The following is a 25631-nucleotide window of genomic DNA, read 5'->3' as shown; positions in this document are numbered from 1 at the left end:
TAATATAGTTCTTTTATTGTATTTCCATTTCTGACAGAGTACACATTCTCATTGTATTTACATTGTGGTACTTCATACGGTTTATTCTCATTTTGTTGGTTGCTTGGGAGAACAATTTTCTTTCTTTTTTTCTTTTCTTTCTTTCTTTCTTTTCTTTTTTTAACTTCATAAGGTACAATGTCAATGTGTCGTGCTCCCTGATTTTTTTTTGAAGCTCATATATTTTTTCCAAATATATTTATTCTCCGAACTTAGTAATTAGCTATAAAATACCCCATCTTGTGAGAAGCAGAGAGTGTCCAGAGACTCAGCCAAAGCAAAAACCACCCACACCATGTGGCAGGGCTATGCTGGTTAGCCTAAGAATGGAGACTAATTCTAGGTACAGCTCAGAACTATCCATCCACTTAATACAAGCTAACATAAGTTATGTAAAAAAACAAAAACAAAAAACTGACACCTTGCCCTGCCTCCACTTAGAGTGAGCAGTCCATCAGAACCCATGTCAAATAAAAAAAAAGAAAAAGAACTTTAGTATCTCAAATAAATAAATATAAATAAATAAATAAATAAATAACCTTCTCCCCAAATCAGAGTCATCTCATCTTCACTTAGTTACATTCTTCTAAATAAATGACACTTTGAGCTTTACGGTAAACTTCCCCTAAGGAAAAACAAACAAACACCTTTTCCTTATTGGAGGGCTCATCTCTGAAAACCTATGACAAGCCTTACAAATATAATTATCACATGGAGAAATAGGAGCTTGCCATCAACGAATGGTTTCCATCAATAACCTTGCAATTCTTGATTTTTTTTTCTTAAGTCCCTGAGATATGTTTATTTGGTGAACCAGTACCTCCCTTGCAGGCTTTGTGAGTAAACTTTTTTTTTTCATTTTTCTATTATATCTGAGTCTTACTTGAAATTTATTATTTCATGGGTGAGCAAGGGTTACAAAATATGTATGGACACTGTTGAAATTATAAGGATGATTACATTCTATTACTCTAGGAAATCCTGTCAGTTATCTTCCAGTATATTCAGAATAGAACTACTTATCACTCAAGCCACAGCTATCTCCCAGATATTCTGTCAGCATCTCTTGTCTGGATTATTGCAAATGCCTCCTGAATGGTCCGCCTGAGTTGTTCATGACCCTTAACAATCCATTTTCTACACAGCAGCCCAGGTGATGATGTTACAATGTAAATGAGATCCATACAACTTTTTTGCTCAAAATATTCTCAATAACTTCTCACTTTTCACTCCATGGCAGTGAGTCCAAAGTCATTAAAATATTCCACACATCTTTACACATCTTCCACTCACCACCACCTCTCATTACCTCACTGACTTCATCTCACACTTCCCCCTCATCCCTAGCTAATTTGCCCTTGTTTCTTGAAAGCAAATTACTAAACACACTCAGTCCTTGAGAATATATTCATTTTCTGAAGTGCTTTCCTCTCAGAATTTCTGAGAATGTCTTCTGGTCTTTATTCATATGTTACTATCTCAGGAATATCTTGTGTCCCCACGCTAGCACTTTTTATCATCCTTGTCCACCTTTTTCTGTATGTTATTTGTTACTGTCTGCAGATATTTTATTTGTTTTATTTATTGTTATATTCCTACACTATAATATAAGCTCCATGAGAAAATCTTTTTGTTTCTTTGGGGTATTTTGTCTTTTCTTGTAATATCTATTTGTTTAGTAAATACATTTATTCCATTCATTGAGCATGTACTTCCCTGCATTGGAAGAGTATTGGTCATGCTCCTTAATGCCTCTGTGTGTCAATATCTTCATTTTCAATTTGAGGGTAATAATTGCACTTATTCCATTAAATGTTGGTAAAGGTTAAAATAAAGAAAATGTACATGAAAGGGTTGTCATTATGCGGAGCACCTCGTAAAGGTTCCATAAATAACAACTAGGAAAATGATGATGGTAATGAATGATTTGCTATGTGAGTCAGAGAATATGAGTACTTGGTTGGATTTGGTTTCTTAAAATACAAAACTCAAAACCAATACCTTACTACATAGTTCTTAGAGCTTGGACAACTAAAATCTGATTAGCCAGAGAAGACTCACATTCTCATAAGTTTATTAGTACTTCCCTGCCGTCCTATGCTCACCAAGGCAGTCATTTCAAACCTATAATTTCATCTCTTTTTCCATCTTTTTGCTTCACTTCATTATAATTTTCCTTCCTTTATATACTGTCAAAACAAAACAAAAAATTATCTTTTGAAACAAGTGATTCTCCTTTCACCTGTTCCGTTATTCAAGCTGTGCAGTCCAAAACATACAGGCAAACATTTGATCTTCCTAAGGCTTTGATTCTCAATGGCAACTGCAGCTTCCTGCCCCTGTTACCAAATCATTTCACTTCTTAACATAACTCCTATTTACAGGTTTTCCATTTTCGCTGAATAACATACCACTTTCCCGTCTACATTATTGGAATGTTACTTATATATATCCACTCATTCTTGTTGTGATTTTCAATTGCATGTTTTTGCTCCTTTTGCTGCATTGCCTAAAACATCATTCCCTAGAGAACTGGATACAATTATACCAACAATTTAGTGATACTATTATTACTTCATCAAATAGGTTTAAGAATACAAATTTCAGAATTACTTAGTATTTTTACTGTTCTGCAGTCAGCTTTATCCAAAGAGCATACTGATTTTCAGGAACACTGCAAATAAAAGACATTGTCTTAAATATATTCCATATCAATTTTTCTATTGAATTTTGCAAATTAAATTTTCAATGTCAGATTTAAAAATTGAACTCAGAAGCTGAAACATGTAGTTTCAACAATTTCACTCAATGCAGTTTGAATAGAAATCCCCTAAAAATTTACCTTGTTTTTACCCAGAAAAATGAAGATTTTAATGGCCATGATCAAAGATCGTTTTACTTTGAAGAAAAATAAACTCTAGTGAAATACACATCACTCTTACTTGTACTTTGAAATTTTAATCATGCTTTGACCTTAAAACAAAAAGATATTTGTAGATAAGTCAATTTTAAGAGTTCTTGCTGTTTGAAAACAATTACTGAATTCAATGATTGGGTGGACTTATATGCATAAGCTAATAGTCATGCTACTTCTGTAGAAAAATATTTTAAGGGGTAATGAAAAACTTAAAATGTATAGAAATAATTATTTGATTCATTATCCTCTTTTGATAAAGTCATTATTATAGTCTAAATAAATAGAAACTATCCCAAAAATTCAAAACAAAGGAGATAAATAACATTTTGCTTTTGGAAACGGTGATGTTTAATCTGTGAATGTGTGTAAAATTTGCTATCTTCTTGGAGGGCACTTTTATGGACAACACAATACCACTTTCTTTTTTGCTGAGCTTTTATAAGTTCTTATCAAAGTAAGTGTGTTGAAATTTTTAACTTTTAGATTGCGAGGTGGTGTTGTGGTGGTAGTTATTTATTTTTTTTTACTTACACAGGGAGGCTACAGGATAAAGCTACATAAGTCTGGTTATTCCACTAACTGGTTGCGGACACAATTTTTAAAACCATCTATGGTATCTGTTGTTAGTCTTTGTGAAAATGCCTATAGGAAGTTAATTAAAATAAGCTTTTTTTTTTTTTTTTTAATAGACTATTATGCTTTTAGGATTAGTCCACATCTTATTTGTAGTCTACTGCCTTTATTTTAATTGCTTTCTAAGATTCAGTTGTATAGACTTACCACAATTTATTTTTCCTTTCTATTGTTAAAGGATATTTGGGTGTTTTTGATATTTCAACATTGTGGAGAATGCTATTGTGAATATTCTTTTACATGTATCCTAGTATAAATGTACCTGACTTTCACTAGTGTATATATACAGGAATGAAAATGCTGACTATAGATCTAGATATTTTTACCTTTAGTACACAAGGCCATACTTTCCTATGAGTTTTTCCTTATAAAAATAAATGAAATAAATGTTCTTTACATCACTTTGCCTGCAAAGTAAACCCAAATTCTCAACTCTATTAAAACACAATGCAGGACCATTTAAGTTACATATTTCTGATTAATATTTCTGTCTTTTTCGGTTTGGCTATACTTCTATGTTTGATTTTTTGAAAATAATTTTATTTAAATTTAAAATTTTATTATATTTATCTCACATTTTTCATAGAGGAGGATTTAAAAAGCAGAAAAAATAGTAAAATAAAAAATGAATAAACACACAAGTAAACAGAAAAGGTACATATTTATAATTGATATTAGGAAGGGAAACTATTAATTTAAGGAGAAATAGAAATTACCTTTCCCAATTACTGCTATACAGATTTTTTCCCCCCGTAAAAGTTTCACTTAACATCATGGGTAAAATCTGACTCAGAGGTATATATCTTTTCTTCATGTCATTTTAGAAATTTTGACACTTTTTTAGAACTAAATAAAAATGTCTGGTGAGCTACCTGGAGGTTTTTGTGGAATCCTACACATCTGATATTTTCTAAACATGGAGAAAATAGCAGCGGACATAATCTGGCGGTTTCCTCCTGGACTAGAATTTGGGGAATGTCTCTACCTGGTCAGATTGTTAAACTCTATTCAGAATTGTCAGTCTCCAAAGCAGACAGAAGACAATCCCTCATATGATCCCCATCTCCTGGTATTAATGCCTTTATGTAATCTCCACTCTTAAGAGACGGCAAGACCTGTGGTTTGCTTAAATGGGATTTTGTGGCAAAGGTGGTGGGATTTGGATAGTTACACATACATAACACAAAAAAGAGTGGCACCTGTTTCTTTCTCCATTGCTCACTTCAAGAAGCAAGCTGCCATGAATCCTACAGGCGCTAGGAAGTATTTCTTATTTATCTCTATCATATGGCTTCTAAGCAGTAGGGTTATTATAATTGCATAACTTAATTATTATTCAAAGGTAAGCAGGCCCATGTATTTCTCACCCTGGAATATATGGGCCAGTTTAATTAGACTTTACCAGGAATATAGCACTCAGCAACTATACTGCATATTTTATGTTAGAAACTACCATTGTGTTGGATATGAAAGGAATGCAGATTAAGGAAGAGTTTAATGGGCTTGTTTCTAAAACCTTCTGCAAAATGTTTGGTACAGTAATTACACACCATTATTCCCTGAAGAATGTGTCTCCTTGTACCATAGTTCTGGAAGAGAATCTGATGTAATTCAATACCCAATATATCCTCACTGGCGTGGGACTAACTTCTATTTGGAAGATGACTATGAAAGAGGGAATGGTTCTCATTTGGCAAATAAGGTGTTATTTGTTTACTGAAAAGAATTACAAACAATCAAGCCACAGCGTGAAGTAAGCTGTTTGAACAATCCAGATTATTTACATAGAGGCCTGGTTTAACCCAGAGTCGATGAATTTTATCTATTATAATTAGTTACCTCCTGTAGACTCAACTGAAATCATTCTATGTACTGAGTGTCTCATTTATAGATAAATATGAAAGTGGTCCTACTAATTCATTAAAAAATCATTTTATTTGTTTTTCTTATCCTCCTACCACTGACATATTTATTTTGAGATCACTTATATATGTGAGTGCAAACATCTAAATAATAATTGTAGTTTCTTCCCTCTCAAAACAAAAGCATAATTTTCACATCAAATTCAGGGAATATGCATAAATACATGTACACCAAAGCCTGTTTAAGTCATTTATCATTTTGGAACTAAGATCTAGTTATTTTCATGCATTAAATAGTCAAAAATTGTAACACTAATTAAAGGAAGTACTTGGCTAGTGATCTGGCAATTTAGGGTTTTTATTTTTATTTATTTATTTATTTTTTGAAACTGAGTTTGGCTGATTATTATTTTTCTTATTGCCAGGCTTCTCAGTGTTGTTTCTGTTTTTTTTTTTTTTTTTTATCAAATCAGCTGTCAGTAAGCATACTGAGTACTCAGGTAAGCCCAGGAATAAATATCTTCCAAGAGAGACTCTAAATGAAAAAATTTTCCTGACATAAAATTGAAAATGAACCTGTTAATAAGGCTAAAATATTTACCATGTTTATTTAATTTTTCTCTGACATAAACTGAGTTAGATGGTGAGATTGAATGGAGGTGGGTATATGTCTTAACCTGACCAAACTACTCAGAGAATGCACTGTATTCTGGAGTTCTACGTATTCCCATTGTTCTAGATATTGATTAAACTTATCAATTAAATTCAGTTACATTCAATTTCTATTGACATTCTGAATGAAATGCATGATTTTGGAGACACCAAGATATATACCACTGATTGACTATGCTTTCATTTCTCTTTCCATAGACATGGGAAATTAACTACAATAAATTAAATTGTGAAGGAGTAACTCTGATTTACATTAAAAGGAGTATCTCATCAAAGCTTTCACAGTCGCAGTGATGTAAATATATGGGGTTTATCTATTATGAATATCAGTCCACCAGTGTTCTACAGTGATGGGTCACGATGCTGAATTTTGTTAGCAGTCATCTCTACTAAGTTTGGAGCTCCTTTCCTTTTATTACCTTCCATATGTGTTGCTTTCTGAAACTGAGGCATCACTTCAGCAGTGAAGAGGGGAAAGAGATAAAAGTTGATGAAAAAAGAAAAGGAAAAACAACAACAACAAAAAAAACCACAACACAATAATTTAGTAACCTTTAATAAGAAAGGAAGCCATAAATCTCTTTAGACTTCACAAGTCCTTTTTATAACAACGGTATACTGGGTAGAAGACATGCTATCAGCTTTCATTTCAAAAAAAGAAGTCCACATCTTAATCCCTGAAACCAATGAACATGTTATCTTACTTGGCAAAAGGGACTGGCGTGTGTAATTAAATTAAGGACCTGGAGTTGGGGGGGGGGGTATCTTGGATTATATCAGTGGGCCCAATGTTATCACAATGGTTCTTAAAAGTGGAAGAGGAAGGTAGGAGAGTCAGTACCAAATGTGACTATGGAAGAAAGACACATACAACTTCACTGGCTTTGATGATGGAAGGAGAGGACAATGAGCCAAAGAATGTGGGTGGCCTCTGGAAAATGGAAAGATCAAGGAAATGAAATCTTTTCATAAGCCTCCAGAAAACACACACACACACACACACACACACACACACACACACACACACACACAAAACGCAGCCCTTGTGACACACAGATTTTGGCCTAGAAAGAATTAATGTCAGACATCGACCTACAGACTGTAAGATAACAAATTTGCATTATTTATGCTTCTAAATCTGTTGTAATTTATTACAACAGTGATAAAAAAATATGATTAACCTAGCCTTCCTTTTCAAAGTAGCAGGTTAAATATAAACATTTATCCCTGCTGCTACCCAAAATGCCGAAACAAGGACAGTAGCAAAAATAACTCATTGAAAGTCTGTTTGAAAGGCATACTTTCCTTTGTTCTATTTAACTCAACTTGTTGGTTGCCTGTTTCACACCTTGGCAGAAAACCAAAGGTTTATTTTTGGATGTGGGTGAAACATTATTTAGAATATAGGATCCTGCACAATTGAAGATGAAGATTCTGTTTTCACACTGAGGATAGTCTTTCCCTGATCCAGGTGGCTCTAAGAGCACTGGCAGCCAGGTATTAGGTTGGTGCAAAGGTAACTGTGGTTTAAAAGTTAAAAAAATAAATAAATGCAAAAACGCAATTACTTTTATACCAAAGTAATACCTCCTTTGTAGGAAGGAGATTAAAAGCTTTAATTGGGTAATATTATTGACCTTAAATAAGAACTCTAAAGGTACTAATTTAAGGTTAATAATCCAAGCATGTCACTAAACAGTGAAGACTATGGTTGAATTTATCCCATATATTTAGACGAGTCTCAGTAATTATGTAATTGACCCACTAGAAAATATACTCAAAATTATATGCATTGAGAGGTACTAGAAACAAATAGAATGCTGGGAGAAGAAACATTTAAAATATACTATCATTGATAATTTGAAAGAGTTAAGATTCTTCTTCCATGATATAAGAAAAAGACCCCTTAAAAAAACAAACATTTAGAGAACCAAAAAAAGTTACTGAAAATTAAACTATTACAGAAGAAATGAACATCTTGGAAGATAAAAATCAAAATAAATGCACATAAACTGAAAGTCATAAAAATAAGATGAAGAAAGTTTCCAAGAATGTAGAGACAAATAAAAAAAATAACAAATAAGAGAGGAACTATTAGAATATTAGACAATAATTTCAAGATTTCCAACATCCAAATAATGGAAATTCCAGAAAGACAGAATAGAGGAAAATGGGGGAATTAAACAAAGAAACAATTTAAAAAAAAGTTTCCTGAAGTACATGAGTTTTCAGATTGAAAAGGCACAGCAAAATGGATTAAAATGGGTTTACAATTAGGGAGAACATATTGAAATTTTAGAACACTGGGGAAGGTTAGATTATCTAAAAGCTTTAAGGAGAAAAATCAGTTTACAAAAAATGGCATCAGATAGCTCAATAGCAACATTGGAAGATAGGAAAAAAAAGTAACAATGTCACTGAAATTTCGAAGAAAGTAATCTCTATGCTAGGCCAAACTATTAATATTAATCATGAGGGGCAGATTAGTTTATTTTAAAAAATCTCAAAAAGTGTACTACTACTATATATATAGTATACATATATAGTATAGTATATTATGTGTGTGTGTGTTCGCACGTGCGAGCGTGTGTTTTCCTGAGAAACTCCTGGAAAATGTGCTTCAAGAAACAAAAGAGTAAACCAAGAAAGATGAAAACATATGTCCCATGAAACAGGGTTTCTACACTAAGAATGCCATGATCAGAATCCCCCAGTGTGATGATTAAGGGAGATCTCAAGACAACAGCTGTACAGTAGACTTAAAGCAATTTACATAATTGAGCAGATCAGAATAATTTGATAGATAGTTCTTCAAGAAGATAAAATTGTTCAAATATCTAATGTGTTTGATGAATTAATGGGAATGTATTTATAACTGGGAAAGACACTTTGGCTGAGTTAATCATACGTATATGTATAAATAAGCAAAGAAAAAAGTTATCAAGACTAAAAGGGGAAAAGCTGTGAAGGGTGAGAAAAATAATTAAAACACATTGGATCGATTGTCATAGCACTTAATGAAAACTGATAATTAATCTATTAAATATAAGAAGACAAGATTGGAAATTTAGGGTAAGGTGGATGTGGTGGAGGTGTAGTAGATAGCAAGACTTGAAAGAAAACCAGATCTTCATCTACCTCAGTTAATAGCAAATAGAGAATGCCCCCAAATGGAAAATCAAGAAGCAATTTAAGAATGGTTAGGGATTTGCATGTAAATAACAGTAGAACCTTCCAAGAGGGCAGGGACTACTCATGTTTGTGGATTTAACTTAATTAAAAGCAGAGTAAACAGCGTTTCTGAAAATTAGCCTTTTTTTTCCTAGTGTAAAATGAAGATAATCTCTACCATATAGAGTTTATTATGAAGAGTCAAATAATGTGTGTAAATCACCATGCAAATGATTGGCATGTGTAGCTGGGAAAGGATAAGCAGGAGTGATGGATGTGATTCTCAGTGAGCAATGAGGAGATAATTGGCCCTGCCATATTTATTGTCTATAGTACCCATTGCTCATACACAGCCCAAATATTCTGAGACAGCCATGATTTCAAGACAACTTTTCAGGTAAGAAATCAGAATTTAGAAAAAAGAACATTCTACTAAATGATCAGGACCATTTTCTTTTAACTCCCCTTGGCCGGAAGCTGCAGGAACTTGGCTTTTTGAATTAATTCTGAGAGGTGCCAGGAAGTTGGGCACATTACATAACTGGTCCAGTCCAAAATTAGGAACACACATTTTCTATGAAACTCTTTTAAGAAAAGTAACTGAACCCTTTTAAAATGGTGATTTGACATTTAAGCAAGATTAGGAAAACTATTATATGTATTTGCTTGTTGTACTTTCCATGGCTTTTGAAACACTGGCTCAGCAAAGGAGATGGTCATGAAGATGCCTCAAAAAAAATGCACGGCTCTAATAATCTGCATTATTATGTTCAGGTTCCATGTTTCTGAAATGTCTCCCCAATAAGGATTCAAAATAAGTAATCTTCAAGGGATGAATTGTGACGGATTAAATAATTGCCTCTTAGAAGTTAAGAATCTTATGATAAACAAACTGAATCAAGGAATATGAGTAATTAACTGGGGGGAAGTGGAAAAATGATGAGAACACTTTAAAAATTAAACCCAATCATATTTTGAAATTTTAATATAGATTTTATAAAACTTGAGTTCATATTTTTGTAAATGACCTTGTATATTTAAATAATTTTAAATTGTGTGCCAGACAATGCAATTAGTTTGATGCTAATTTGAATAAATATAATGTAAATCAAGCACAGATACTGAAGTAGAGCTCACAGAAGTGCTGTGTAGTCAAGTGAACTCTTTTCATAACATGAAATGGTAGAGAATCTCATAATAGAAATAGAATGTAAGACACCTTCCCGTAATCCCACTCTTCCTCCCATAGAAATAATCCATTATTGTTTCATCTTTTCAGGACAAAGTGGTTCTTTTTTTTTTTTTTTTTTTTTAAGATTTTATTGGGGAAGGGGAACAGGACTTTATTGGGGAACAGTGTGCACTTTCAGGACTTTTCTCCAAGTCAAGTTGTTGTCCTTTTCAATCTTAGTTGTGGAGGGTTCTGTTCAGCTTCAAGTTGTTGTTCTTTTCCGTCTTAGTTGTGGAGGGCGCAGCTCAGCTCCAGGTCCAGTTGCCGTTGCTAGTTTCAGGGGGCATAGCCCACCATCCCTTGCGGGAGTCGAACCGGCAACCTTGTGGTTGAGAGGACATACTCCAACCAACTGAGCCATCTAGGAGCTCAGCGGCAGCTCAGCTCAAGGTGCCATGTTCAATTTTAGTTGCAGGGGGCGCTGCCCACCATCCCTTGCAGGACTCGAGGAATTGAACTGGCAACCTTGTGGTTGGGAGTCCACTGGCCCATGTGGGAATCGAACCGGCAGCCTTTAGAGTTAGGAGCACGGAGCTCTAACCGCCTGAGCCACAGGGGCCGGCCCCAAAGTGGTTCTTGAGTACTGAGACAACTAAATGCTTTTTACAGTATTTAAAGCCATATACGGATGAATTTAAAATAGCATAAAATTTTTTTCAGAAATAATTAATGATAAAATATCCTTATTTTTAATTTGGTAAGTATTTACAAAAGTGAATTCACACGTTCCTGAGAAAGATGAATATTTAAATTGAAGGTGAGCATTTTTTAAAAATGTATTTCTTTTACTTATATCATTTGGATAACTGGAATGAAGTATTTTACCACGACAGGAGCCATACCATAAAAATCCCATAAGAACAAATTTGTTTGCAGTTGTTAGTTATTCAGTTCAATGAATACATTACATTTTGCTTTCCACTAGTCACCACACTGGTGGTCTGAAAATTACCTTGGCTTAAGTTGACTTTTACTCTCTTTGATTTGAACTTTTAAAATTTCCTGAAATGGAACTACCAGAGGTTTATTTTTCATTCAGTCAATAAAACGAGTAACTTTTCACTGCTGACAAAACATGATGTCAGGTACAGATTGAACAAATGTTATACAAAATCACTTTGATCAGAAGTCCTCCAGGTTAAAACATATGAAACTGAGATGATTTTGTTTGAAATGATCAGTGTCAACAAAAAAAAAGTCAGCAAAGGAGAATAAAAGCAATTCTTTATTTTTATCCAAATATATCAGACTTTATAATTTAGTTAGTTTCAACAAAAACGTAGAGTTCACCATATATCATCCAAACCTGAACACTCTAAAAGTGAAAAGGAATGCTGTTAATAATTACACAGGTACAACAGGAAAAACTGGAACTCTCCCGGGTAAACTGGGACCGATGATCAACTTAGTAATAGGGGTTAAACTGCAATTATATGCAGAAATCACATCTTTCCTATACATATGTGGTAAAAATACAGGAAGAGCATTCACTAAGAAAAATGAATTTTGGCAAGTGTTTTTTTTTCCCCTCATTATACAGATCTCTTTAAATTTCACGCCCTCTGTTAACAGTTACCTCTTTTAAAATAATCAATTCTTATTCCACCCAGCCTTTTTTCATGTGACCATTTTCCTTTACTTCACTAATATTTTGACTGTCTGAAATCATCTGGTTTTGTCTGTCTCAGTGTGCCCTCCCCACTCTCCTACAGACATGCAGTGTTCAAATGGGCAGTGACCTCCCTGACGTAGTCACAGCCAGATCCCCAGGAGTTAGAAATGCCTAGGACATAAAAGAGATACAAAATTTTTGTTGAATGAATGAGTGAATACATTCAGAGAGTATTTTTGGCCCCATGTTCTGCTTGGTACCAAAGACAAGTTAAAATAACTCTCCAAATTAAATTATGGCTCTATTTAGTATTAAGTCATTGGATTAAATGATCTATGCAGTTTCTTCCACTGATAATAAATATACTATGCCCCCTGGACTCCCTCCTTTTTATGTTATTATTTCATGTCCTATACCCAGCAAATAAGCAAGTTTGGAGATCAAACGGCAGGGCAGCTAGTTATATTCACAGTGGATCTATGCTCTAGGTTGATCATTTTTTTCCGGTAATAATTCCCTGGTATATGTTTGCACCTACAGAATTTGGTTGATACAGAGGTAGCCAGAAGATACGGTTGTAGTCAATGATAGAATTGTTGATGTAGTAATTTTCCAATAAGGAAATTATCATATGATTGCTAAAAATGGGAAATGATGAGTGCCCAATCCAGTCATTAAAGATTTACATATTAATGAGGAGAAAGAGATTAATTCTGGGCAGATGTAGATTGCAAAGTCCAAAATAGTATTATAGGAAAATCCATGATATTCTGATAAGGAGCACTTGTAAATTTTAATAAAAATCTCTGCATTCCAAATCTTTATTTTTGCAGGTGTTCTACTGAGCAATAGTTTTGATTCCCTAGCGAATCATAAATATAAAATCTTAGGGTTAAAAATATAGTACTGCTAAGTTTATTTTGGTAGGCCGGGGATCCAATACACCAATAAAATCAGTGTTTAACCAAACAAACTACCATCGCCACCAACAAAAGACACATGGGTAAAATATTTCCAGTCATCTAATTTTAAATTCTCTCAGGTATATACAAAACATTCCTCTTGAACTGCGTGATGACAGGTCTGGAATGGAATAGGTTCCCCAGGTGAGAAAAAAAAAGTCTGTCCTGTTACAACAAATGCCACAAACAAAAGAAAGGCATAAGAAAAAGAGACTCGATTAGACATATGTACTTTTAAGCATAAATATTTATCATCTGTTTCATTGTATTATTGTTTCTCCTCAAGGATAAATCAGTAGTTTTTAAAATGACAGAAGTTTCAGAAGAAAAGTGAAAATGTTACCAATTAACTCAGTTTGAAACAGGGACCATTAATTATGTAATTTCACACAGATTCTGATATATTCAATATAACTTGGCTCCTGACTATCACAATGATTCAGCATTTGTTCAGAATTCATATTTGTATTAGATCATACACAAAAGAGATTTTCAGATTTTAATTAGTCCAGGAGAGGACTGATTCTCAAATTAATCTGTTTCTTTTCCCCCAGTATCAGCAACTTTTAAAAATCATAAGGAATCTTCAGTGTCTTGATGTGCTCTAAAATTTACAAGTTAAATATATAATGGTTATATTTTCGCAGGGCCATAAATAGCACAGACTTATGTGATTCCCTCATATAAAGTACAATTGAAAATCTTCCAGGACCTTAAACAGCAGAAAACATTAAATTAGATTTTAAAATGACAAATAATTTAAGGCTAAAATATTTGGTATTAATAATTAATGCCAGTAGCCTTCCTAGCCTAATAAATTAAACATGCACAAGAACTACAACTTTGAACAAAACATCACAATTTTATCAGATATATATGTATGTGCATGTGTGTGTGTGTATATATGTATACACACACACACACACAGTTACATATATATGCACACATATATATAGTTTTATCACCCTGAAAGGTCCACTCATGTTTGGCTTAATACATATGTTAGAAATGTCATGGAGAGTACCACCCCTTTAAATATATATATATATATATATATCTTTTTTCAGAATGTACAATATAAATATACCATATATAAATCATGCCATAAAACTAAATGCAAAATTTGCACATTATTGCATGCACGATGTGATAATACATGCCCGTTAATAAGAACTTCCTTATGATGTCCTCCGTTCACAACTTTTGCTTTCTGCACATTAGCAACAGTTGGAATAAGGGTTCTCAAATATGCATATATGACTGGGGGGAAAATGTACCTGTCAGATTCCTTAGAGAGGATTACCTCATCAGCCAAATATTGGACCATTAGTAAATCAAAACAGTAAATAATGCCTAAGGAGGTGTTTTGTTATGTGAATCGGTCAGAGTTCATTTTTCTTAATTTGGCTGGAAGATTCCCTTCCATCCTGGCTGCTCCCCCAGCCATCTTTTGAAGCTTTGGTGGCAAATCAGCCACTGACTGGCTCATGGGATCAGACAGCATCTTGGTGGTTTTAGAGACCAGTTTTTCTTCTGAGTTGCCAGGAACTGAGCTTATTCGTTGAAGTTTCATGGGCAAATCTCCCAAGCTGTAGGCCTTTTCTGAAGTTGTAGAACTCATCCTCAAGAGTTTTTTGGGAAAGTCTTCTCTTCCAGTAATTTTCTGCAGCTTAGACGGAAATTTTGTACTAATGTCATCTAATCCATCTAAGCATTCCACAGAATTATGTCTTTCTTTGCTGTTAGTTATGGCTGGTGCTATTAAAGGGGATGACATAAGAAGCATTTCCTCTTGTTCTTTTACACTGTAAGGTGGGGTGGGGACTTCAAATGTTGCATGGAACTGGGAGTAATCAACTTTAAAGAATCCTTCTTCTAAGGAAATTACAGGGAAAAAACGATGACCCCAAAGAACTTCATCTTCAGTGTATGATGTTCGAGCTTGACAAGTCATCCCTACAACAAAAAGAAAGTCCTCGATAAGTTATGCATAGCAGAAGCACAAGCAAGCCAGTTTGATCTAAAGAATGAATTTTGCTTTCTTATAAGGTTTGGAGTCTTGATCTGAGTAGACTGAGCAATAAAATACGTTAAAAGTTTTAATATAAGATGATAAGGATACATACTTTCTTCCAACAAACACAAGGCACCGTTACTTTCATGTTTAGAGGGTAATACATCAAAGCATAACTGATTGGTTATTATCCATAAACCAAAATAAAAGGGCACTGAATAATTTTTGACATATGTGTCTCTATAAGGAGTTAAGTGCAGAAATCACATAATACTGGGGTTGCCAAAAAAAAATGTATACAAGTGGACACTTTGGTCAACGTTGCTTAAGCAGTAGTTCGCCATAATTAGAAGTATTCAGAGGCTGATGGTAACCATTTTGAGCACCTCTTGTAATTGCAGAAGTCAAACATGACTTGTATTCATCTTTTTTTTATTGGTATATATTGAGTATTACAATTTTAATAGTTTTTTTCATTTCTTAAAATGCATATACATTTTTTGGCACCCTCTGTAATTTTCCATCATTCAAGAAGTAATATAATATATGAAACAAACCTGGCTTTGAATCCGAACATTACCACTATGTAAACTTAAGAAAGATACTTAACCGTGCATCACTTTCCTATTCTGTTGAGTAGAGCATGGAAAATAACACCTGTCCCACAGGACTGCTATGAGCATGAAATAAAATAACGTGCAGAAATGTAAAATGTGTTGTATAATGTCTACAAATAGTTTTTTTCTTAATAAATGACAGTAAAGATAACTATCCGAAGTATTTGCTAAATGAATAAAAGTTGGAAATATTTCTATGTTGGATAATGGGAACTCATTGTGGTGGGCTCATTCTTCTGGATATTTAAGGCCAGAGTAAACTTTTGCTCAAATTTTAGAAATCCATTTGCTAAAATCAATAAGCTGGGTCATGTGATATTTCAAGTTCTATTCCTTCTATAAGAATCTCTGACATTGGGTGCTGGATATAAAATGTCAAATTTTGCTATTTATTTATTATGTGGCTTGCTTATTTATATCATGCTAGTCTGATTTACTAAATTGTAGTCTCTTCATAAATCATATATTTAGACTGAGTTGCTTTTAAATCAGTCAACCTCTGAATATTCATTGTGTGAAGACTGGAAGTCCATGAATAAATTAAAACCAAATATCAAATTCAGTCTTGCATCAGTCAAAAGATACAATTTCTGTAAGTTGCAAAATCCACTGCTTTCCTTAACCTTTACTATCACACTTCTATTAGAGGCTATTACAATGTAAAATGATGAATTTTAAAAATGCCCCTCTTCAATAATTAAGTATAATTCAAAGAAGCAATGACAGTCTTTCTTCTAACATTTCCATTCTACCTCTGTCATTGTATCCATAATTTCTACTGTGTTTAAGCCTGGGATAATTTGGATAAAGGGATATCCTGTCTTTTCCCCCCAACTAGTAATTCCACACACGATACTTAGAATTAGGATAAAATGCATAATTAAAAAGTTCACTGTAGCATTATTCATGGTGGCCAAGACATGGAAACAACCTAAGTGTCCTTCAATAGATGATTAGATAAGGAAAATGCGGTATATGTATCACAATGGAGTATTACTCAGCCATAAGAAAACATGAAATACTGTAATTTGCAACAACATGGTTGGATCTTGGGATTATCATGCTCAGTGAAATAATTTATACAGAAAAAGTCGAGAACCATATGAATTTACTCATGTGTGGAATATAAAACTGAAAACAACAAATGAATTAAGACAAACAAACATGCAAAAATTCATTGACACAGACAACAGTTTAGTGGTTACCAAAGAGTAATGGGGAGAGGGGTGTGGTAGAAGATGGTAAAGAGGGTCAAATATATGGTGATGGAAGGAGAACTAACTCGGGGTGGTGAATACACAGTGTGATATATACATGACATATTACAGAAATGTACTCTTGAAACATATACAATTTTACTAATGTCACCCCAATAAATTTAATTTTAAAAAATGTCACCCCAATAAATTTAATTTAAAAAAATATCACCCCAATAAATTTAATTTTAAAAAAGGGAAAAAAAAAGAAGGAAATCATCCAGCTAATAACAAATTTTGTTGATCCAAATCCAAGATTTCCCTAAAAGACTCAAGGAAATAAACAAGTTATATTCATGAAAAAAAAACACAAAAACAAACAAACAAACAAAAAAAAACAACAACACCCATATTAAAAATAAATACTTCACTGAATCATTCCAAAATCTTGCCTTTTATTCTTTTACCAGCTACATGTTACCAGGGAATCAGTTGTTACCACTTACATAGTGACATTTTTCAGAAAGTTTTTAAAGAATCTTATGTAGAAAATAAATGCCTATAGTATCTCAGGTACTGTGTTAAGTGCTCTCTCTATATTATTTCTAATCTTCAGTATCATCTTGATAAGAAAATATTATTCTGTCTGCTTTAAAAATACAGAATATAGTGCTCAGAGAGATTAAATTTTTTGAACTTTTTTGGGTACAGACCGAGGAAGCTGTAGAAAAAATATATGTCAGTATTATTAAAATTTCTGGGGTTATTGCTATTTTTATTTTGCCATGATGTCTCTCTTTTTTTTTTTTTTTTTTTTTTTTTCAGATAGGAACCTGATAAATTGATAAACAATTTATCTATTTAGCTGTCATGACAGAAATCTGGTAGTGACTGCATATCAGTCTTCCTAATCAATACTATATCAGGAATAGCCCTAGAAGCATTTATGTATAAAGTTAACAAAATTAGTTTTAAAAGTACTTTTAAGTTTTAAAGACATGCATCCTGTATTTACGAACAATTTCACAGACATGCATTCTATACTTATAATTTTCTAGCTTCTGACTAAATATTTCATGAGAAAAAGTTACAGATCAACACTTATTCAGAAATATATATATATATATATATATACACGCACATATATATGTGTGTGTGTATATATATATATATATATATATATATATATATATATATATATATATATATTTCCTGATATCTAGTTGTTTTTATTTTGAGACTTTTAAAGATCCAGCAAAGTACCTAGAATAAAGAACAGATATGTAGGTTTCTATCCATTAAGATACGACATAATACAACAAATAAGTACCCTTTATTTGTTAGTTAAAGAAGTATCCTTTAATTTCTCTCCAAAAGCAATCACTCTCATGAATTCTTTATGTATATTTCCAGTGCAGGATATTAACTTAAATTTAAGAAAAAAGATCATAACTATATACTTATTGTTAAGTAATGATACTTCCTTTACAACCCCATTTTAATTAAAAAAAAAAACTCACTGCATTGAAAATTGAAGGTGGGTAAAATTATCGGCAGTGAGACACACAGTCACTGTAACTCAGTGTTTACCTTTGTAACAGGTTTGTAAGTTTGTTCTTTGATCACTATAAATGTAAATATATATTAACAATTGAGTAAATTCAGATTATGAACTTTGTTCAATTGTTTCTAACAACAATAAACACTGAAACAAAATTTGATTACTATTGCCATCATAACCCATTTTATTTCAGTTGCTTTATATTTACATTAGGAGAGAAATATGAAATTAAAAATCATAATTCTGTCCCTATTATTTAACATACCACATCGCTAATCTACAATGCCTAACCTGATTTGTTTCCTATGTGATTGTCAGAAACGATAGAAAAGAACTAGAGAAACTTAGATGGAGGGAAAAATTGGGGGAAATAAAATCTTATAAAAATTTCACTTTGGGGAAATAAGTCATTGATTGTTATGGGTCTTAAGGTACAATGACACCTACAACGGAAACAAGTTTTTTCAAATATTTGCTCACATAAAAATACCTGTAGGCATTGTTATAACACTAAAGTGTCAGTGGATAATTGTGACTAAAAAGTAAGGTGGAGATTGCATTCTACTATGTAAAATTACCTTTACTTCCTTCCATAACAAACTAATACTGGTGAGGCAACATCCATCTTTATGTAATTGAAAAGTATATGAATTTGGCTGCTTAATTCCACTACCGAATAGCTTGTGAATATTACCAGAAGCTCTCTGAGCCTCAGTTTTCTCTTTTACAAAGTAGACATAGCAATAAGCTCTCTTACAAAGCTGTTGAAAATCTGAAGTGAACAGAACAGTGTTCGGTATTTAAGCAACGCCCAAGAATATCTGCTGTTCTGATCATTTTGTAGTGGTCACTTGCATTTCTTGTTCTTCCTGTAAATTAGCTATTCTACATTAATATGGGAAATTTTGACATATTAGTCATTTGTCCCATATTAGAAATAGAGAAAATTAAATGTAAAAATCACTAGCAATTCTCTTTTGGGAAATGGTCAATTAAACATTCAAAACATTTTAAAATATAGGAAAAGAAACATTCCTCATATTCTCAACATTTAGAATTTCTCAACATTGTCCACCTAAGTATCTCTAACAGCTGGAGAGACTGTGTGAAAACTTGGGTGTATTAAAAAGGCCTGCAGCAAGGTGAGTGACTAAATCCATTACAATACTTTGGTAATTATATCAGGAACATTTGCTTCCACCTTAACCTTTGTTCTTCTGCTGTTCCTTTTACACTTTCATTAGTGTAGGGACACAAGTATCAGACATTTCCACTTCAACAACATCACATTTTTCAAATATGGTTTTACCTTAGAATACTAATGTGCAATCAACATATAGATGATGGTAGAAAGCATTAGAAGTTGGATAATAGGAAAATGTCTATGATGATAAATGTGCAGTTAGGCAATGTGTTAACATAAGATGTAACTGAGAGACTACTTCTTTTTACAAAAGTTATCCCAAAATGGTGTTGGAATAAAACTAAAACACAGATTTCGATTGAGAAGATTTAAAGTAAATATAATTATGTTTTCTAACAGTGTGTATGTATCATAGTATTCTTCCTTCTAGAATACATTATATTATGGTATTTCTTACTCTAATCCAAATTATTTTAAATAATCCATTCTTAGATTCATAATTGCAAATGCCATTTGAGTCACAATTAATTCAGGTGAAAGCATTTTGAGTAGGGTACTATATGATTGTACCTCTTAACTAGCAATGCAACTGTTTGCATGTTTTAACCAGACTCCAGACTTGAACAAATGTGATGAAAATCAACACGAGCTCATCTCTGTGGAAACTGGCAAAGCAACAGATGTTGCTACTGGAAATAGCTGGGGCTTTTGAATCCTTAGGTGAAAAACATTTTGTGGGGAAATAAAAGAAAAAAGATTTATTCTGTGAATTGATTAATGAATAAAACAGCTATATATTATTGTTTAATCTAATTTATTCCAGCATCAGCATTTCAATCTAAGATAATAGAAGCAATGTAGTCTACCCTCTTTATTTTTGACTTTTTTCCTTTCTTTCCTGTAAAGGTAATTCTGCCTTTACACCGTGCTATTAAGTTCATCTCTTTAACTGAATTTGATGTTCATTAAAATAAGAAGTCTGAAAGCTTTTAAGTGAAAATGGCCAAGTGAATTGTTATTTACAAGTCCTTAATTAAACTCTAAGTCAGTTATTCTCTATTTTTCCTCCTGGTCCGAGATGATACCTGTGTTGTCTACATGATGTGGGTAGGATATGGATAAACCTATATAACCACAGGCCAAGGGGAATGTGTGAATGCTGTGGCACAGAAACTATCAATTGATGAATACCTTCTGCACAGAGGCTTTATCTTAACCTTAATATAAAACTTGCTGAGAGAGATGTAGAGATCGAGGGTAGGGGGAGACAGGTAGGACGGGCAGGGGGAGTGAGAGAGAAAGAGAGGGAATTCTATAATGGTGGTTATGTTCATTATGTGTGCACCAAATAAAAAGGGGGGAAAAAGCAAATTTCCTTCAATGAAGCCATATAATAATACCTAGATAATATCTCTATAAGGCTCACTATGTGCCAAGTGTCTTTCTAAGCACTTTTCAACATGGTATCTCAAATTCTCACAACTCTTCTGTAAATTAAGTTCCTCTCTACTATTTTCACATGGATACTGTGATTAAATAAAAGTAGGTAATATATATAAATTGCATGCACAAAAATATTGGTCATTTTCTTTCATAAGTGTCCCTAAATACAGGCTATATGACTACTCTACAAATTTAATTTATACACACACACACACGACTGCAAAAATATTGTTTTTCTTCTTTATCCTCTTTGTATTTTCCTTCAAATTGGCAGTGGTTTTTATAACTGAATTGACTAATAGTTCAGCATGCATAGCATGTGGCATATCATAAAGTAATTTCCTAGACTGAGCTATGTATTGGTCTGAGGATTATTGAATAAGGTCTGTGAGTGTTTCTTCCTTAAAGTACTTCCAAAATTTCACGCATCCCCAAAGATATAATAATTATAAAGCTTACTTGGCATTCTCTGAATGGTCTCTATTGTGTTGCACTGAGCTAAACCAAGTTTTAAACAATAAACTTTCTGAGGAAACATAGGATTCTTGTTTTTTAAATCTTATTTATAAAACATAAAAACACTGTATACAACTGTTCAGTAGTCATATTTAGGTTACGGTGTCAGGCTTCTCTGGGATATAGGTTGCAAAGCTATTAAGACTATATAAATTGCTTCCAGAAACTGCAGTTATCATATAGATAGAATCCCTTTAAAGCTCAACATATTCTGCTCAGACAGACTTTGAGAGAGAAGTAGAAGTCAACCCAGTATTATCGTCTACTATTTAAAGCACTTGGTTTTACAATATGTGCTCAATGTCAGTTTGCCATTATTGCTTAAGCTAGGTCAAAGAATTCTAAAACATTAAAAAAATAAAAAAGAAGAAAAACTCAATTATATTTTATAGAAAATAAAGTGGCAATAAAGAATAAGCAACAAAGATTTCAAATGGAATGTTTTAAGTTTCTATGTTCCCAAAAGATCCCAGAGGAACAAACAAAACAGAACAAAACAAAACAAAACAAAACAAAACAAATAAAAGAGGAAAACAGATTTTCAACCTTGACCACGAGAACAAGATGTTAGACTCCCCAAAAGTACATAAGTACAGATGCTAAGGGTCAATGGCAGATAGAAAATATGACAGAGGATTCATGATCGCATTGGAACATTATATTTAAGAGACTCAAGGGTAACATTGAGAAAAAGAGCATGGGCTTTGACTATAAACTTGAGAGTGTTGCTGTTTTAACCATACACTATTATTAAGACCTTGGGCATATTATTTATATGATAATGAACCTTGACTGCCATAAAATATGGATAGTAGTAAGGGATAACAATATGTAGTTTACACAGTTAACAGTTCAAAATTATGTTATCTATTTAATGGGACTATCATATTGCCTACTGAATAATAATGGTTTAATAACTGATAGCTATGATCAGTTTTTTTATTGGGGTTCCAATTAGTTAAAAGGTCATCTTAGATATATTTCCATTCCTTATTGATCATCTCATTTCTCACAATCAACTCAAGGCAAATGAATAATTTTTAGCTTGTTAAGTTCTATTAATTTGATATAGACCATGTTATCTATACTTATCTGGAGTATAAGGAAATGCCTATTGTTACACACTGTCATGCAGGGTGGTGTCATGCAGGGTGGCATGCGGGGTCTCTGGTCCCGCTCCCCACACAAGAAGGCAGGATATGGTAAGGCCAAAAAGGCACATCCACAGAGCCAAGATAGGGGAGTCATACCACTATAATCTCGCTGGTGGCTGGGATGGAGACATAAGGAGCAGGAGCCACACGATCTGCAACCTGCCGTCCGCTTTCCTGCCAACCAACCTCACTTGCTAGCTGCAATCTGCCTCTCTGCAATCCGTAATCCACACTCCACCACACCATGCCACGCCAGGACGCCACACCACCATGCCACTATACTACTTTGCTAGCTTAGCCACGGCAGTTATACCAGGGACTAATGGCTAACCAGTAACAGCTGATGGCCAACTAGTCACAGCTGATGACCGTCTACTACCTGAGCCAGCACCTTTCTATGTGAGGCTGAGAACCTGGAAACTACTCTCTGGGGTTCTGTCCCCACACACACATTATGGACAGAATCAAGTCCAGCCTTGTCAACCTGAATTTGCCCTGCACAGATGTGACTGACTTTACTGTAGCAACTGTTTCCCCCAAAATACAATTAAGTTCAGTTGTGTTGACAAGGCCCTCACTACCTTCAGCTTTCCACCCTCACTTCATATAGAAGCATGGCAGAATTTGCCCAGTACATCATCAACTTAAGCTAACAATAAAAATATGCCATTCTTCATACATCATTTTCTTTGTTCTTCATGGTACCCATTAAAACATTTTTCCTTGCACTGACAATTATAGAATCAGCACAATTAGCTATCTAAATCCATTCATGTTATTGTTTTCTCCTGTTAAGATACTATTTTTGCTTCCAGACTGATGAGTATAATGTAACCCAATAACTGCTGGGGGCTACTCTGTACTATAAGACTGACATCAGAAAACACATTTTTCAATAGGAAAATGTAATACATTTCTAGCTTAAGAGGAAACAAAACATGTTTCAAATAATGCTGAAATTTAATTATTTTGGAGGACAAAATAATTATTCCTACTAAGCAATAATTATTTCCAGAGAAGAAATCTTTTGAAATACTGTCTGAAACAATAACACACATGTCAAATTAAAAAAAAAAAAATGTTAATACAAATTCCAATACTTAAATGCTTAGGTTAATCCCTGATTTTTAAAGATATTCCTAAAACTTTGCTTTAACATATCATTTATAACCACTTTGTATGGTCTTATGGACTGACGGTTTGTGTCCCCGTAAAATTCACAGGTTCAAATCTTAACCCCTAATGTGATGACATTAGAAGGTGGGACCCAGTAACTTCTGAACTATGTGATGTTTAAACAAAATAAAAAAAAATAAATTTAAACACGAAATAAAACATAAATCCCCAAATTATTAGCATGCCTGCCTAGTCCCTTCAGGATCTACTCCTAAATTATCATTACAGTTTTATCTCTGTCGTGGGGGGCATCTGTGGGGACAGAGCCCCAGAAAGCAGTTTCCAGCCTCTCGGCCACACATAGAAAGGTGTTGGCTCAGGTAGTAAATGGCCATCAACTGTGACTGGATGGCCATCAGCTGTGGCTAGTTGGCCGTCAGCTGTAACCAGTGAGCCATTGGCCACTAATATAACTGCTGTGGCTACGCTAGCAGAAAATGGGGGGCTAGCAAGAAGATGGTGGATGAGCTAACAAGAGTGGATTGCAGAGAGGCGGATGCCGCCAGAGAGAATATAGTGATATGACTCCCCTACTTATGGCTCCGTGGGTGTTCATTTTTGGCCTCACCATATCCTGCGTTCTCTTGTGGGGAGCGGGAGCGGAGACCCCGCTGGACGCCCTGCACGACATGGTGCTGGCCAAGGCTCTCCGAAGAGTGGTGGAGCAGTTTGTGTGTATAAACACTCAGTCTCTGGAAGACCAGGAGGAGCAGCTGCCGGAGAGCTGGACCCCCATGGAAGGGTGGGAGGACGTGGACGGTTCCCCAACCAGCACAGGCCGGAGAAAGCAAAGGTCGTTGCGGCCCTGTGGGCTGGGAAGTGCTTGCTGAGGCAGCCCGGATGCAGGACTTGTAGTCCCAGGAGGAAAGGCTTGCTGAGTCCTCCGTGGGAGATGCGGGTGAGGTCAAGGTCATCCCTCACCCCCAGGACAGCCCTGGCGAATGAGTATGGACTATGGGGAATTGCCTTCCATCCCTAATTTAATGGACTGCTTGACTGTTTGCTTGGGAACATACCACCATGTAGTGGAATTGGCAGATGTTTGCTTTTGTGTCTTGACTGGCCGCCATGGAGAATATGTAAGCACCTTGACTGTGAGCCGCTGTTGTTCCAGCACGGTGTTGTTCCTGAGAGGCCTAGAGAGAGTGGCAGTGCCCTGAGAGCCCTGGCTGAGTCCAGGAAGTCTGGCTGTGCCCAGAGAGAGTGGCAGTGCCCTGAGAAGCCCTGACTGAGTCCAGGAAGTCTGGCTGTGTCCAGAGAGAGTGGCAGTGCCCTGAGAGGTCCTGGCTGTGCCCGGGGAGACTAGTGGTACCCTAAGAAGCCCAGGAAGTCTGGCTATGCCCAGAAGCACTGGTGGTGCCCCGAGAAACCCTGGCTGTGCCTGGAGAGATTGGTGGTACCCTAAGAAGCCCAAGAAGTCTGGCTGTGCCCAGAAGTACTGGTGGTGCCCTGAGAAACCCTGGCTGTGTCCGGGAAGACTAGTGGTACCCTAAGAAGCCCAGTAAGTCTGGCTGTGCCCAGAAGAGCTGGTGGTGCCCCAAGAAACCCTGGCTGTGTCCAGAGAGCGTGGCTGTGTCCAGGATATTGCATTCACCTCCAGGATCCTCGCTCAGGGCCCTTCGCAGGAGACGCTTGTCGCATAGATTGTGAGGCGAGAGCCTGTAGGGGTGGAGTGTGGGGACAGAGCCCCAGAAAGCAGTTTCCAGGCTCT

The 25631-nt window shown here is 34.7% G+C and overlaps 1 protein-coding gene across 1 annotated transcript in view; it reads right to left on the bottom strand.

Moving 5' to 3' along the window:
* Positions 1-11732: 11732 nt before the first annotated feature.
* KCNJ3 (potassium inwardly rectifying channel subfamily J member 3) overlaps positions 11733-25631 on the bottom strand; it is a 156430-nt gene continuing 142531 nt past the window's right edge. The window contains exon 3 of the mRNA XM_074336521.2: positions 11733-15055. Within this exon, the coding sequence (XP_074192622.1) occupies positions 14469-15055 (587 nt within the window). The 3' untranslated portion in view covers positions 11733-14468. The remainder of the gene's footprint in view (positions 15056-25631) is intronic.

This window comes from Rhinolophus sinicus, chromosome 17, assembly GCF_057876585.1.
Source record: "Rhinolophus sinicus isolate RSI-liver-muscle chromosome 17, RSI-T2T, whole genome shotgun sequence".
Lineage (NCBI taxonomy): Eukaryota > Metazoa > Chordata > Mammalia > Chiroptera > Rhinolophidae > Rhinolophus > Rhinolophus sinicus.
The sequence above is the reverse complement of the archived record's forward strand: the minus strand, read 5'-3'. Positions and strand labels throughout refer to the sequence as shown.